At 43.0% G+C, this 14,340-nt stretch overlaps 2 protein-coding genes across 3 annotated transcripts in view; one reads left to right on the forward strand and one right to left on the reverse strand.

Moving 5' to 3' along the window:
• The window catches only part of CLSTN1 (calsyntenin 1), an 80,372-nt gene that overhangs the window by 56,894 nt on the left and 9,138 nt on the right, over positions 1-14,340 (reverse strand). The gene's annotated exons all lie outside the window — the stretch shown is intronic.
• On the forward strand, positions 5,743-6,333 carry LOC132477343 (large ribosomal subunit protein eL18-like). The gene has a single exon (XM_060079641.1). The coding sequence runs from the start codon at positions 5,770-5,772 to the stop codon at positions 6,331-6,333; it is 564 nt and encodes a 187-aa protein (XP_059935624.1). The 5' UTR covers positions 5,743-5,769.

Below are 14,340 nucleotides of genomic sequence, written 5' to 3' on the forward strand. Positions count from 1 at the left end.
CTGGGTTTGCCCTTTTCTTTCCTCTTATCGTTATCGGATTTGTCTTGAATTAAAATAGGACAGGGCGCTGTCCTGAATCGTAACATAATAGTCCGGTGGCAATTTCCAAGTTCTGTTGTGTTTTTTTAGTCTCCTGACCTTCATATACAATGGAAAATTTTATCATATATAGTTCAGAAAAGGCCACACAGCGTTCAAGGCCTTCTGACATTCACTATCAATACAACATCCTTAACAGCTGTTACCCAAAGTACTGTCATTAAGTTGACGAGAATTGCCTAAAAAACCCACGACAGCTGACCGCAAAAATATAAAAATCCTGTCCTTGCTCTCCGATTTTTTGCTCCTTTATTAACTTACATTCCTACAATACCAACAATAATAAGATAAATGCTTTTCCACAGAATTCTTACCCTATTTAAAATAAATGTAAAGGTTTTGTGATCAACACAGAAAATGAAACAGCTCAATCTTATTTTGCCACCGAGTCTCTCAAGAAGCACATTTACATGAAGAAGAGCAGAATCGGGACGTCTCTGGTGGTCCAGCGATTAAGACTCTGCGCTCCCAATGCAGGGGGCCTGGGTTTGAGCCCTGCTCAGGGAACTCGATCCCACGTGCCACAACTAAAAGATCCCGAGGGCCACGGCTAAGACCTGGCGCAGCGTAATAAGTAAATAAAATAAATAAATATTTTTTAAAAAAAGAAGAGCAGAATCAATATAATCATGAGACAGTTAAAGTCCAAGACTGGGGAAGACATGAAGGAAGACGATAAGGACATAATTCCCCTAAGTTGTTCTGGGTGTTTCAAACCCCACGACATTGAGAAAACTTATAGATAGAATTGCGGGGGTGGGGGGGGGGGGAGAATTTCGAACCTACACTGTGGCTGACCTTTTTTTTTTTTTTGATTTTTTGCCATGCCACACGGTTTGTGGGATCCTAGTTCCCCGACCAGGGATCAAACCCAGGCCCCCTGCAGTGGAAGCGCAGAGTCCTAACCACTGGCCCGCCAGGGAAGTCCCATACTATGGCTGATATTTAAGGAATCTGTGAAAGATGATAACCTGGTTCAAGAATGGGAAGAAGATGGACATTTTTAGCTATACTTCCATGAGTCTGGCACTGACCATGGAAAAAATTCTAGATTGGTTTCTGTGCCTTTAGAGAAGGAAAGAAAAATCACAAAGAGCTGGTGACATTATTCACAAGAACAAGGTATTAAACATTTTCTCTTTTCAGAGGGTTATTAGGAAAGTCACAGGAAAGCTGGAAAAATAACATCGGCTTCTATTTCCAAAGTGCCTTGATAAAAACTTTACTTACCAAGACCCATTTGAAACTCTAGCAATAGTGCATTAAACCTTGAAAAGGCATTTGAGGAGGCCTCTCCTCATTTCCTTTTGAGTGGCAAGATGGAAACTGAATGGAAATAAAAGTGGGTGGATTTACAATGGCCATCCCGAACGGTCACTGAATAATGCACCCAGGAAACCTGGATCAGACTCCGGTCATCTTTCAAAGGCTCATTCTTGGTTGGTGCTCTTCATCCTTTATATCAAAGTTGAAAATCACAAGAAGCTAGAATGGACAGAGAGAAACTGTGGCGTCAGGATTCAAAACTACCTGACAGCATGGAGAGGCGGGTCACGTGCAGCAAGAAGAAATGTAATGAAGACGAATGTGAACACCTGCACCAGTGCAGAGCATCCGGTTAGGGTTCAGCACCAAAGTGGGGGGTCCTGGGGTTCAGGTTAATAAAGTCGGTGCGAGGGGGCAGTTGAGCAGCTTGGACAAGGGGTACTAGCTACACACCACCCCAACTCTGCTGCTGTGTGCGGAACTCTATTAAACTTTCTGCCCTGTCTGAAAGGTGGTGTTTAAACCATGGAGCACCCAAGGACAAAGAAACCAGGCAGGCTGGCAGAGAGATTTTGGAAATACATCACATGAAGAACAAGTTGGTATATAAAAAGTTGGTGTCACGAGGGGAGGGGATGGTAACTCCCCTTGTAGGCGGGGATGCAAAACGGTTCAGCCACTGTTTGGTGGTTCCTCAATAAATTAAACAAAATTACCATATGACCCAATAATCCCACTCCTAGGTATAAACCCCTAAGAATTTAAAACAGGTACTCAAAAATTACCCATGTGTGCATATTCATAACAGTGCTATTCATGACAGCTAATAGGTGGAAACAATTCAAAATGTCCATCAACAGATGAATGGATAAACAAAATGTGGTATATACACACGATGGAATATTATTCACCCGTAAAAGGAATGAAGTACTGATACATGCTGCAATGGGGATGAACCTCAAAAACATTACGTTAAGTGTAAGAAGTCATACATAAAAGGTCTCATGAAACATTCATAATAATTAAATCCACTTACATGAAATATTCAGAATAATTACATCCATAGAGACAGAAAGCAGAGGAGTGGCTGCCAGGGACTTGGGGGAGAGGTGAATGGGGAGTGACTGTTTAAAGGATATAAGGTTTTCTTTGGGGTGATGAAATGTTTTGGAACTACCCAGAGGTGGTGGCTACACAACACTGTGAATATACTATATGCCACTGAATTACCTACACACTTTAAAATGTTATGTTGAGAATTCGCGGTTTCTGGTCCAGCACGTAAGGAGCTTAGAAGTCACCACTCTGGGGCTTCCCTGGTGGCGCAGTGGTTAAGAATCTGCCTACCAATGCAGGGGACAGGGGTTCGATCCCTGGTCCAGGAAGATCCCACATGCCGTGGAGTAACTAAGCCTGTACGCCACAACTACTGAGCCTGCGCGCTAGAGCCCGTGCGCCACAACTACTGAGTCCATGTGCCACAACTACTGAAGCCCGCGCACCTAGAGCCCGTGCTCTGCAACAAGAGAAGGCACCGCAATGAGAAGCCCACGCACCGCAACAAAGAGTAGCCTCCACTCGCCACAACTAGAGAAAGCCCACGCGCAGCAACAAAGACCCAATGCATCCAAAAATAAATAAAACTTTAAAAATGTTTAATATATTAAGAAAAAAAAGTCATCACTCCGTGCTAACAAGGGAAAAGCTGAACTGAAACATCAACAACTCTTCTTAGATCCATCAGAGAAGGGAGGTCCCAGGGCAAACTGCTGCCCCCAAAATGGCAGAGACAGACAGCAGAACTACACAGAGAATCCCAACTTACCAGAGCAGAAACCCATGGGCAGAATCCTCCAGGAAACCAGTGCCAGGGGAGGAAAATGCAAACTGTAAACTGATGAATTGCTGGAGGCTACCATGGACAACTAAACCATGGAGGGCTAAAACCTCCAGAGGGACCCAGTCATCCAGGGTCCCCCACACTTTTGTTTTACCTCCAGGAGCCCTGCCAGGTCCTTACAGTCAATGTCAGGGGAAAAGTCCCCTTGTGCCTCCAGCAGAGGGAGGGGAAAAGGAACCATTCTGAAATAAGCCAGAGCATTCTGTTCTTCTTAACAGGTTAGCTATATAACCAGAGCCTAACTAACCTGCTGGGGTTGTATCAGAGCCTAACCTACTTGGGGGAAGGGAAATACACAAATCCACTCTAGCTATCCTGTCCCACTTAAGGACGGGAGGGGGCCTGAGAAGCCCTGGTGAAGTTCACAGACCAAGGGCACAGGTTCACTGAAAGCCCAGGACCTAATCACAGGACTCTAGAACACTGACTCTCCCACAGCTTTACTGCTGTATCACTGAAGGCCGCTTTACCACAGTTCCTTCCACCCAGTACATCATGTCCACCTTGCAACAAAAAATTACAAGGCAGGGGATCCCTGGCAGTCCAGTGGTTAGGACTCAGTGCTTTCATTGCCATGGCCTGGGTTCAATCCCTGGTTGGGGAACTAAGATCCCACAAGCCACAAGGCAAAACAAACCAAAAAAAAAAATTACAAGGCATACCAAAAAGCAAAAACACACTTTTAAGAGACTGAACAAGCATCAGAACCAGAGTCACATATGGTAGGAAAGTAGGAATTATCAGACCAGGAATTTAAAAAAAACAAAACTATGATTAATATGGTAAGAGCTTTAATGGAAAAACTAACATGCAAGAACAGAGGGATAATGTAAACAGATGAAAGTTCTAAGAAAGAATAAAAAAGAAATGCCAGAGATCAAGAACTCTAACAGAAATGAAGAATGCCTCTGATGGGCTCATTAGGAGACTGAACACAGCTGAGGAAACACTCTTTGAACTTGAGCATATGACAACAGAAACTCCCAAAACTGAAAAGCAAAGAGAGAAGAGACTGAAAAACAAAACAAAACAAAAAACCCAGAACAGAAAATCCAAGAACTGTGGGAACTTATACAACTACAAGAGGTATAACATATGCATAAATGAGAATACCTGAAGGAGAAGGAAGGAACAGAGTGAAGCAACAATGAAAGAACTGCCCTCAAAGGAATGTCAGACACCAAACCACAGATCTAAGAAGCTCAGAGAACACCTACCAGGATAAATGCAAAACAAACAAAAACTACACCTAGGCATATCACAGTCAAACTGCAGAAAATCAAAGTTAAAGAAAAAATCTTGAAAGAAGCCAGATTGGGGAAAAATACCTTACCTACCAAGGAGCAAATATCAGAATTACATGTGACTTCTCAGAATCCATACAAGCAAGAAGAGAACAAAGTGAAATATTTAAAGTGTTGAGAAAAAAAAAAAAGCCAGCCTAGAATTCTGTACCCTGCAAAATTATCCTTCAAAATTGAGGAAGAATTAAAGACTTTCTCTAACAAACATTGAGGGAATCTGTTGCCAGTAAGAAGGAACATCATGTCAGAAACTCCGATCTACATAAAGAAGAGCGCTGGAGTATGAATAAGTGAGGATAAAATATTTTTCTTATTTTTATTTTTTCTTATTCTTAATTGATCCAACAGATAAGTTTGTTCAAAATAATAACAGCAACAATGTACTTGATACTGTATACTTATGTGCATAGATATGTTCTTGAAGGCTTATGTATATAACTGACTCAATGACAACAATGATACAAGGGACAGGAGGGAAGAATCAGGAATATTTTGTCATTAAAAGGTACTTGCGGGCCTCCCTGGTGGTGCAGTGGTTGAGAGTCCGCCTGCCGATGCAGGGGATACGGGTTCGTGCCCCGGTCTGGGAGGATCCCATATGCCGCGGAGCGGCTGGGCCCGTGAGCCATGGCCGCTGGGCCTGCGCATCCGGAGCCTGTGCTCCGCAACGGGAGAGGCCACAACAGTGAGAGGCCCGCATACCGCAAAAAGAAAAAAAAAAAAAAAAAAAAAAAAAGGTACTTGCCCTACCTGTGAAGCAGTAATAGTGTTATCTGAAAGTGGACTTAGATTAGTTGTAAATGTCCAGTGGAAACTCCAGGGTAACCATGAAAAAAAGTAAGAAAAAGAAGTATAATTGATATGCTAAGAAAAGAGAGAAAATGGAGTCATATAAAATACTCACTAACACCACAAAAAAAGGCAAAAAAACATGGAAAACACGAAGAGGAACAAAGAGCAAGCGCAACAAACAGCAAACAGTAACAAATATGATAGATGTTAAACCAACTACATCAACAATTGCCTTAAACACCAAAGGTCTAAATATACCAATTAAAAGAGATTGCCAGATTAGAAAAAGAAAAAAAAAAAAGACCCAACTATGTGTTTTCTACAAGAAACCCACTTTACATATAAAGACACATATAGATTAAAAGTGAAGGGATGCTTTCCGGACCTGGCTAAGGAGGAGGCACCATCATGGGAGTTGACATCCGCCACAACAAGGACCGAGACGTTCGACGCAAGGAGCCCAAGAGCCAGGACACCGACTTAAAGCTGCTGGTCAAGCTGTACAGGTTTCTGGCCAGACGAACCAACTTGACCTTCAATCAAATTGTACTGAAGAGGTTGTTCATGAGCCACACCAACCGGCCACCTCTGTCCCCTTCCCAGATGATCCAGATGAAGCTTCCTGGCTGGGAAGGCAAAACAGCTGTGGTGGTGGGGACTACAACCGATGATGTGTGTGTCCAGGAGGTGCCCAAACCGAAGGTGTGTTCTCTTCGAGTGAGCAGCTGTGCCCAGAGCCTCATCCTCAAGGCCAGGGGCAAGATCCTCACCTTCGACCAGTTGGCCCTGGACTCCCCCAAGGGCTGTGGCACTGTCCTCCTCTCTGGTCCTCGGAAGGACCGAGAGGTGTACAGGCATTTTGGCAAGGCCCCAGGAACCCTGCATAGCCACACCAAACCCTACGTACGCTCCAAGGGCTGGAAGTTCGAGCACGCCAGAGGCAGACTGGCCAGCCGTGGATACAAGAACTAACCCCAGATCCTACCTTGTTATTAAAAAGATGTTGGATGCTTAAAAAAAAAAAAAAGTAGGGGGCTTCCCTGGTGGCACAGTGATTGAGAGTCCGCCTGCCGATGCAGGGGACACGGGTTCGTGCCCCAGTCCAGGAAGATCCCACATGCCTCGGAGTGGCTGGGCCCGTGAGCCATGGCCGCTGAGCCTGCGCATCCGGAGCCTGTGCTCCGCGGCGGGAGAGGCCACAGCGGTGAGAGGCCCGCGTACCACAAAAAAAAAAGTAAAGGGATGGAGAAAGATATACTGTTAACACTAATTAAAAGAAAATATTTGCAAAAGACACGTCTGATAAAGGACTGTTATCCGAAATACACCAAAAAAACTCTTAAAACTCAACAAAAAGAAAACAAACAATACAATTTTTTAAATGGGCAAAAGATGTGAACATACACCTCATCAATAAAGATATACAGACGGAAAGAAAGTAATGAAAAGATGTTCAACATCATATGTCATTAAGGAATTGCAGATTAAAACAACCATGATACACCACACACCTATTAGAATGGCCAAATTCCAGAACACTGGTAACACCAAATGCGGGTAAGAATGTACAACAACAGGAACTGTCATTCACTGCCGGAGGGAATGCAAAATGGTACAGACACTTTGGAAGACAGTTTGGCAGCTTCTTATAAAACTAAACATATGTTTATCATGTGATCCAGCAATCGTGCCCCTTGGTATTTACCCAAATGAGTGGAAAACTTAGGTCCAAACAAAAACCTGCACACGGATGTTTACGGCAGCTTTATCCATAATTGCCCAAAACTTGGAAGTAACCAAGATGTGCTTCAGTAGGTGAATGGATAAATAAACTGTGGTGCATCCAGACAATGGAATATTACTCAGCACTAAACACAAATGAGCTATCAAGCCATGAAAAGACACGGAGGAAACTTAAATGCATTACTGAGTGACAGAAGCCAATATGAAAAGGCTACATGCTGTACGATTCCAACTATAGGACATTCTGGAAAAAGCAAAGCTAAGGATGGGACTTCCCTGGTGGTCCAGTGGTTAGGGCTCTGAGCTTCCACTGTGGGAGGCACGGGTTTGATCCCTGGTCGGGGAATTACATCCCACATGCATGCTGCAATTAAGAGTTTGCGTGCTGCAACTAAGGAGCTGGTGAGCCGCAACTAAGGAGCCCACGGGCCTCAACTAAGATGCAGCGCAAATAAATAAATAAATAAATAAGCAAAACTACGGAGACAGTAAAAGGATCAGTGGTCACTAGGAGTTCAAGGGGATGGAGGGATGAATAGATGAGCACAGAAGATTTAGGGCAGTGAAATTACTTGGTATGATATTACAATGGTAGACACATGTCATTATACATTTGTCAAAAACTACAGAATGCACAACACTAAGAGTGAACCTTAAACTATGGACATGGACACTGTGTCAATGTTCCTCAATTGAAATAAACATACCCTATGGTGCAGGATATTAATAATGGGGGAGGTTGTATGTGTGTGGGGACAGGGGTATAAGGAAACTCTCTGTACTTTCCATTCAATTTTGCTATGAACCTAAAACTGTTCTAAAAAATATAGTTTATTAATTTTTATTATTTTTTTGAATGCAGTGGATTCTCGAAGCATCTTAGCATTTAATTAATTCTGTGCTTCTAAGCAGATCCATGTTCCCTAAACTTATGCACCAAGGCGTCCCTGCAAACGTACAGGGGAGACATAGGATATTTTAAATTTGAAGGAAACAAGTGATACTTTGAGTCTGTCAGGTACCAGACAAACTGCTACCTCGAGGTAGTTCACAGCTCAACACTAGATTGCAATGCATTCCTTTTTATGGTGTCACAGCTTTGCAAGGCTGAGTGTTTAGCAGTTGCTGTGACCCAAGCAAGTGGCCTGTGAAAATCAACACTGAATAGAAAAGAGGGCATCCATGTCTGATCTTACTTCAAGCTTTGAGAAGTCGTTGCTGTGCTCAACAGGGGCACATATCCCATGAGTAAGTTCCTGTGATTATTTTAAGATGAATTAAAAGTATTATTATATTACTTTTTCTTTCAACTTCTTTGTGTTTTTTTAAACAGCTACTAAGTTATTAGGATATAAATATTAAGATGTTAGGATATAAATATTAAGCTGTTTGGACCTAAGGAGTTAATTAAACAGAATTGCTGGGCATTTCTTTTAGCTTGAAGGCTCTGTGAAAAGATTACTGAGGCACCCAAGGTACTGTGAACAAAGAAAGTTCAAGAAGCTCTGGAGCAGACAATGAATAGAGATACATTCATGATGTGAGTTAAGGCTAAAAGGGAAGCGTTCCAGACTCAAACATTCAGGCAGAAGAGACTTTCTGGCTCAACTGAAGGCTAATGAGATGCAGTAATAATAAGCACTTAGGTTGGGTCAATACTGAAGAAGGCTGACTTCATTTATTTTATATCAAATGCTATTCAGGTTGGAGTTCAGGGTGACAAAAACCTCTAGGCTTATCTGCAAGGCCACTGTTAACTCTCCACATGGCACACTTGTTATACATTCTCTTTGAGTCCATTAACATATAACCATAAAAGTTTATTAATGTTTAAAAATGCTATGTTCATTTTATGCTATGGGAATTTCACCTCAAATTTTAAAAAGGGAGGGGAGAGTTCTATGGATTTGAGTTAATAAAACAGCAAACACATAAGGTATACTCTAGTGTTCTAAACACTGACAAAATCTGTTTAATCTTATAGGGTTAAACATATAAACACCAACAGGCTCCTTAATCTCTGTGTGTGAGTTTCTTCCTCCATACAAGGCAAATAAGGGAATAGCAGAGCTGGGATGTGAACCAGAGTTGGCTACAGAGTCCATGTTCTTCACCATTCCACGACACTCCTAGGGTGCCAGCACTTATTCTGTGGGGATCCAGAGGCAGAACCAATACCAAGGTCTTTCTGACAATGAAGGCTGCCCTCCAAAATGGAAGGAGTTCCCCGATTAGATGAGTTCCAGCAGGGACTGGTCAACTGACGGCAGTGCTCAGACAGAGAGGATCACATCCAAAGCTGCACGAGATCATTTCTAAAGCTCTTGTCAAATCCCAAACTGATTCCAGCCCAGTGTGCAGATTTCTGAGATATTTGCATAAAAAAGTGATACAAAATTTAAAAATGTAACTTTGTCCATACAATGTACCCTTTCTTCAGAATTTTTAAACCTCTACTCCAATTTTATCATCTACCCTGACTCAACTGCACATGAAGGGTTCATAACAAATCACCCAAATGTATGCTTTCTGAATATTATTTATTATAGAAAGAAACAGGGTTAAAGATACTCTTGGCTGGTCTCCACAATGTTTCCTACTTTTCATATTCTGAGCTATAAAAATATCATACTCGGGCTTCCCTGGTGGCGCAGTGGTTGAGAGTCCGCCTGCCGATGCAGGGGACACGGGTTCGTGCCCCGATCCCGGAAGATCCCACATGCCGCGGAGCGGCTGGGCCCGCGAGCCATGGCCGCGGAGCCTGTGTGTCCGGAGCCTGTGCTCCGCAACGGGAGAGGCCACAGCAGTGAGAGGCCCGCGTACAGCAAAAAAAAAAAAAAAAAAAATCATACTCACAATAACAATAACAATAACTACTTCACTCGTTTCCTCTATGGTAAAATGGGCTGATTAAACTAAATGAAATTAGATTTCTAAAATACCTTCCTTTCTAGAATTCTAGCCATATTAATGCAGAAACTGATTTTTGAAGATAGATTAGGAGATTTTTTTAAATTTAGTGGTTTAAAAGTACTTAACATTCTAATGCAATGATATTCAAGTAACCAGACGTTATTTAAGTGGGAAGACAAATTGCCAGATTTTAAAAGTAAAGGACTTTATCATACTTGATCATAAAAGGGGAGACGACCTCTCAAGAGGAAACTGAATTTATGGAATGTAGTCTAGCTGAGAACTAGCTCACCGGTCACCGAGGGAAATGCAAAAACAAACCATTCCCCACCAAGACAAACAGGACACGTACATGCCCATGCACAAATTACTCCAGATTCTGAGAAACCACCAAAAGATTTTTCAGGAAAATAAATCAGACTTCTTCTATTGTGGTAGTTATAAAAAACATTTTTACAATAAAATCAGCCATTTAAAAGGTCTCAAAAGGGCCATATCATGTGAGGAAAAACAAAGATAGTAATCTCTTTAAGTACTGAATTTTTTTAAAAAAGACTTTTTCCCAGATCTCATCCTACAGAAAATACTAATGAGTAATTGTACACTACCAAAGAAAAAGCCCAAATAAATCTGATTTTAACATCTACTTATACTTTGTCACCTATTCTTGCCTTCTCCCTCATTAAAAACGTGTCCCAGTGAAATTAAAAAGAAAACCAACATAATAATCCACAAGCACACAAGATGCTGACTCAATACTGACTCTGCCCACTTACAAGAGTCCCTCGCTGGCTGCGGAATGTGCTGCACACAACAGGCAAATCCAGGTCTATAATGAGGGCTGTAACTCCAATCCCATCTTCTGCACTCAAGAAAGCAAGTGATAATGTAAATAAGAGACAGGATTATAGGAATTAGTGAATTAACTCTAATTACTCTCTTTTTTTAAGTACATCATTTGCAAGCTTTGCTTTGCTGCTTCAAATATTATTTAGAAGCAAAATACTGTTGGCATATTCCCCAACTGTATTTTGACATTGACATCAACCACTGCCCTAGAGCAGCAGTTATCAGAATGTGGTCTGAAGACTCCTGCGGAGGGTCCCCAAGCCTCCCTTTTCCAGCTACATGTCTTTGTGAGGCCAGATTTTCTTCACCTACTTCAACCAATCATCAGGCAGCAACAGGCTGAATGCAGAATCCCACTGCCTGTGGTTAAGAATCCACCTGCCAATGCAGGGCACACGGGTTCAATCCCTGGTCCAAGAAGATCCCACATGCCGCAGAGCAACTAAGCCCGCGCACCACGACTACTTAGCCTGTGCTCTAGAGCCCGCGAGCCACAACTACTGAGCCCACGTGCTGCAACTACTGAAGCCCGGGCGCCTAGATCGGGTGCTCTGCAACAAGAGAAGCCACCGCAATGAGAAGCCCGTGCACCACAAGGAAGAGTAGTCCCCACTCGCCACAAATACAGAAAAGCCCCTGCGCAGCTACGCAGACCCAACACAGCTCTCGCCAAAAAAAAAAAAAAAAGAATCCCACTGCCTTCTCTTAAACCCACATTAAGAGATAACAAAAATGTAAAGCAATGCCAATCTTCTTACTAAATTGTTTTTTGTTTTGGAATATGTTGTTATTTTTAATCAAAAATATGTTGTTACCATCTAATGAGTTATTAACTGCTATTTTAAATTAATAATTAAATATTTTAATAGGTTCTCAGTTTAATTTCTAATAGAGTAATATTAATAGATAAAACCCACATAAACACAAGCTCTTTGAGGTCCTCAGTAATTTCTGAGAGCATGGGGGTCCTCAGTCTAAACAGTCTGGAAATCCTAAAGGACTAGTTAAATAGATCGCACTATATCCCTCTAACGTATCATTATACCCACCACACCTAGGACAAATGTTTAATGAATGACACTGAGAGAGTTATGAAACACTCTGAATAAAATAAACTCATTTTGTTTAAAACTTTGGCTATGTAGATAAATTTTTACAAGGGGGAAAGAAAACTAGAGATATGTACAAAAGTGTCAAGACTAAGGATCTCAAAGGCAGTATTTTCGGTCATTTTAACTTTTTCTTTTTTGTACTGAAATGTATTACAGTGGGTGGGGGGACAATCTGGAGCAGCATTTCCCAAAGTGTGTTCTATGGAACACCAGTGCCACAACACGCTCCAGGAAGGGCCCATGGTCAAGTTACCTGGATAAATGTGGATTATATCCCCGCGCGGCGATTCTTCAACACGCACGACTACACTAAAGGTTCTGAGAAGCCCTACAGTAATGAAACCTGTTTAACAGCATTTCCCAAACTTAGGTGACCAACAGACACCTTTTACCAAGTAACACCTATCCATGTAACATCCTTAGGGAAACACTGTCTTAGCAATCAACGTATCCTATATAACAGTTTGAAGAGGAAGCCTACAACTGATCCTTTATCATTACTGTTAGAAATCACCATGTCACCATTATTTAGAAAGGATGACCTCTAGTAAATGACACCTACAAATCCAATTGAGAATTTGGGGGGTTATGTCAAACACATTTTTTTACATTTGCTTTAGTAAAATAATTCTACAAAGGTATAAATTTAATTCATATAGATTCAGGGACTTGAAAAATTCAAGGAAAGGTTTTATTTATTTATTTTTTGGGGGGCCACACTGCATAGCACGCGGGATCTTAATTCCCCAATCAGGGATTGAACCTGTACCCCCTGCAGTGGAAGCACGGAGTCCTAACCATTGGAACGCCAGGGAAGTCCCAAGGAAAGGTTTTATTTACTTTTTAAAAATACTTATGTATTTGGCTGCACTGGGTCTTAGCTGCAGCATGCATGTGGGATCTAGTTCCCTGACCAGGGATCGAACCATGGGCCCCCTGCACTGGGAGTGTGGAGTCTTAACCACTGGACCACCAGGGAAGTCCCCCAAGGAAAGTTTTTTTTTTTTTTTCCAAAGGAACCCGACCATTACAATTCCACTCATTCATTCATTCATTCATTCATTTATGGCTGCACTGGGTCTTCACGGCTGCGTGCAAGCTTTCTCTAGTTGCAGCGAGTGGGGGCTACTCTTTGTTGCGGTGCACTGGCTGCTCACTGCAGTGGCTTCTCTTGTTGCAGAGCACAGGCTCTAGGCACGCGGGTTCAGTAGTCGTAGCAGGCGGGCTCAGTAGTTGTGGCTCGCAGGCTCTAGAGCACAGGCTCAGTAGTTGTGGCGCAGGGGCTTCGTTGCTCCGCAGCATGTGGGATCTTCCCGGACCGGGGCACGAACCCGTGTCCCCTGCATCGGCAGGCGGACTCTCAACCACTGCGCCAACAGGGAAGCCCTTAAATAGCAATTCTTAAGTAAAATTTTCTTTGATGAAAAACATTCAGTACATCGGACCATAAGTCGTTCGTTTAAACGATGCACATCAGTGAGTATTCTCTTGAAGGGGCGACCTGCACATACAGGCAGCTCCTGGCGTGGCTGACACTCCGCCTGCTGAGGGCCTGCTACACCCCTGCCTCTCTTCCACCCCGGCCACCCCAGGCAGTGCTCTCACCTGGGCACCAGGGGGCTTGCTGGCCCGGTTCTCCTCTCTTCCGCTGCCTCTCTTTCTTTTTTGGGGTCGCAGTGAACAGGCCTCACTCCCTCGGTCTCCTCGCACAGGCTGGGTCACGCAGATCATCGGGCTCCTAGTCCCCTCGACCTTTCTCTTCCTGGAGGCTCCTCTTCATTCCAGGCCTAAGCCAACACGCCTCACACATTCTCTGAAGCTGCTCTACTACCCCAAGACCTACTTACCACACAACGGGAACCAGCATTTCGTTGGTTTATATAATGATTAATATTATAAGGCTGTGTGTGGGCTGTGTTTTACTGCATATTTGCCTGATTTTCAACTCGTAATGGGTAAACTGGTTTCTGACCATCACTTTTGGAGCTTTAAGCTGTTTGTAACAATGTTTCCAGGGGAAAATATAACTTGAGTTCCAATCTGAATTCCTAACAGAGTGATATGAATTGCCTTTTCAGGTCATCTGGGAATCAGAAATGGGTCCCAGGAAACAACACATCAAGACAAAGCCAGGTTAAGGCAGCTGAAGAACAGGCACTAGAAGACAACACAGAGCTGGGGTGGTCTCACCTGGGCTGAGTTCCCCTGACTCAGGCAACCTGAGCTCAGAGAAATAAAACGTGCCTGAGCGTTTCAGGAGACAAGATTTCAATCCGAGCAGAACTAAACACGGACTGACTTTGGTCAGCCACCACTGGGGGTTTCCTCAGGTGCCAGGGTTCCACCACCGCCCACTGCACCA

This window comes from Mesoplodon densirostris, chromosome 2 (assembly GCF_025265405.1).
Source record: "Mesoplodon densirostris isolate mMesDen1 chromosome 2, mMesDen1 primary haplotype, whole genome shotgun sequence".
NCBI lineage: Eukaryota > Metazoa > Chordata > Mammalia > Artiodactyla > Ziphiidae > Mesoplodon > Mesoplodon densirostris.